The sequence below is a fragment of the Eimeria mitis genome, genomic scaffold (assembly GCF_000499745.2).
Source record: "Eimeria mitis Houghton genomic scaffold, Emh_scaff329, whole genome shotgun sequence".
NCBI classification, from domain to species: domain Eukaryota; phylum Apicomplexa; class Conoidasida; order Eucoccidiorida; family Eimeriidae; genus Eimeria; species Eimeria mitis.
Window position 1 is genome coordinate 18,617 of NW_013571629.1, and position 231 is coordinate 18,847.

A 231-nucleotide genomic window follows, 5' to 3' on the forward strand; every position below is an offset into this window, starting at 1 on the left:
ACAGCAGCAGCCAGCTGCTGCAGCACCTTTTCTGCTGCTGCTACAGTTGCTTCCGCCTGTGAATAACTCCATTCTCCTGCTGCTGCTGCTGCTGCTGTTGCTGCTGCTGCTGCTGCTGCTGCTGCTGTTGCTGCTGCTGCTGCTGCTGCTGCTGCTGCTGTTGTTCAGGTTTCGGTTGCACAGCAGCAGGATTGACGTGTACAGCTGTCCGCGACGGTTCCTGTTCTGCTG

General features: G+C 58.0%; 1 protein-coding gene across 1 annotated transcript in view; it reads left to right on the top strand.

Annotated features, from left to right (window-relative positions):
• Nucleotides 1-231, top strand: part of EMH_0008180 (uncharacterized protein) — a gene marked incomplete at both ends in the record, with an annotated part of 1,393 nt that overhangs the window by 663 nt on the left and 499 nt on the right. Inside the window, one exon of the mRNA XM_013498252.1 lies at nucleotides 169-229. Within this exon, the coding sequence (XP_013353706.1) occupies nucleotides 169-229 (61 nt within the window). The remainder of the gene's footprint in view (nucleotides 1-168; nucleotides 230-231) is intronic.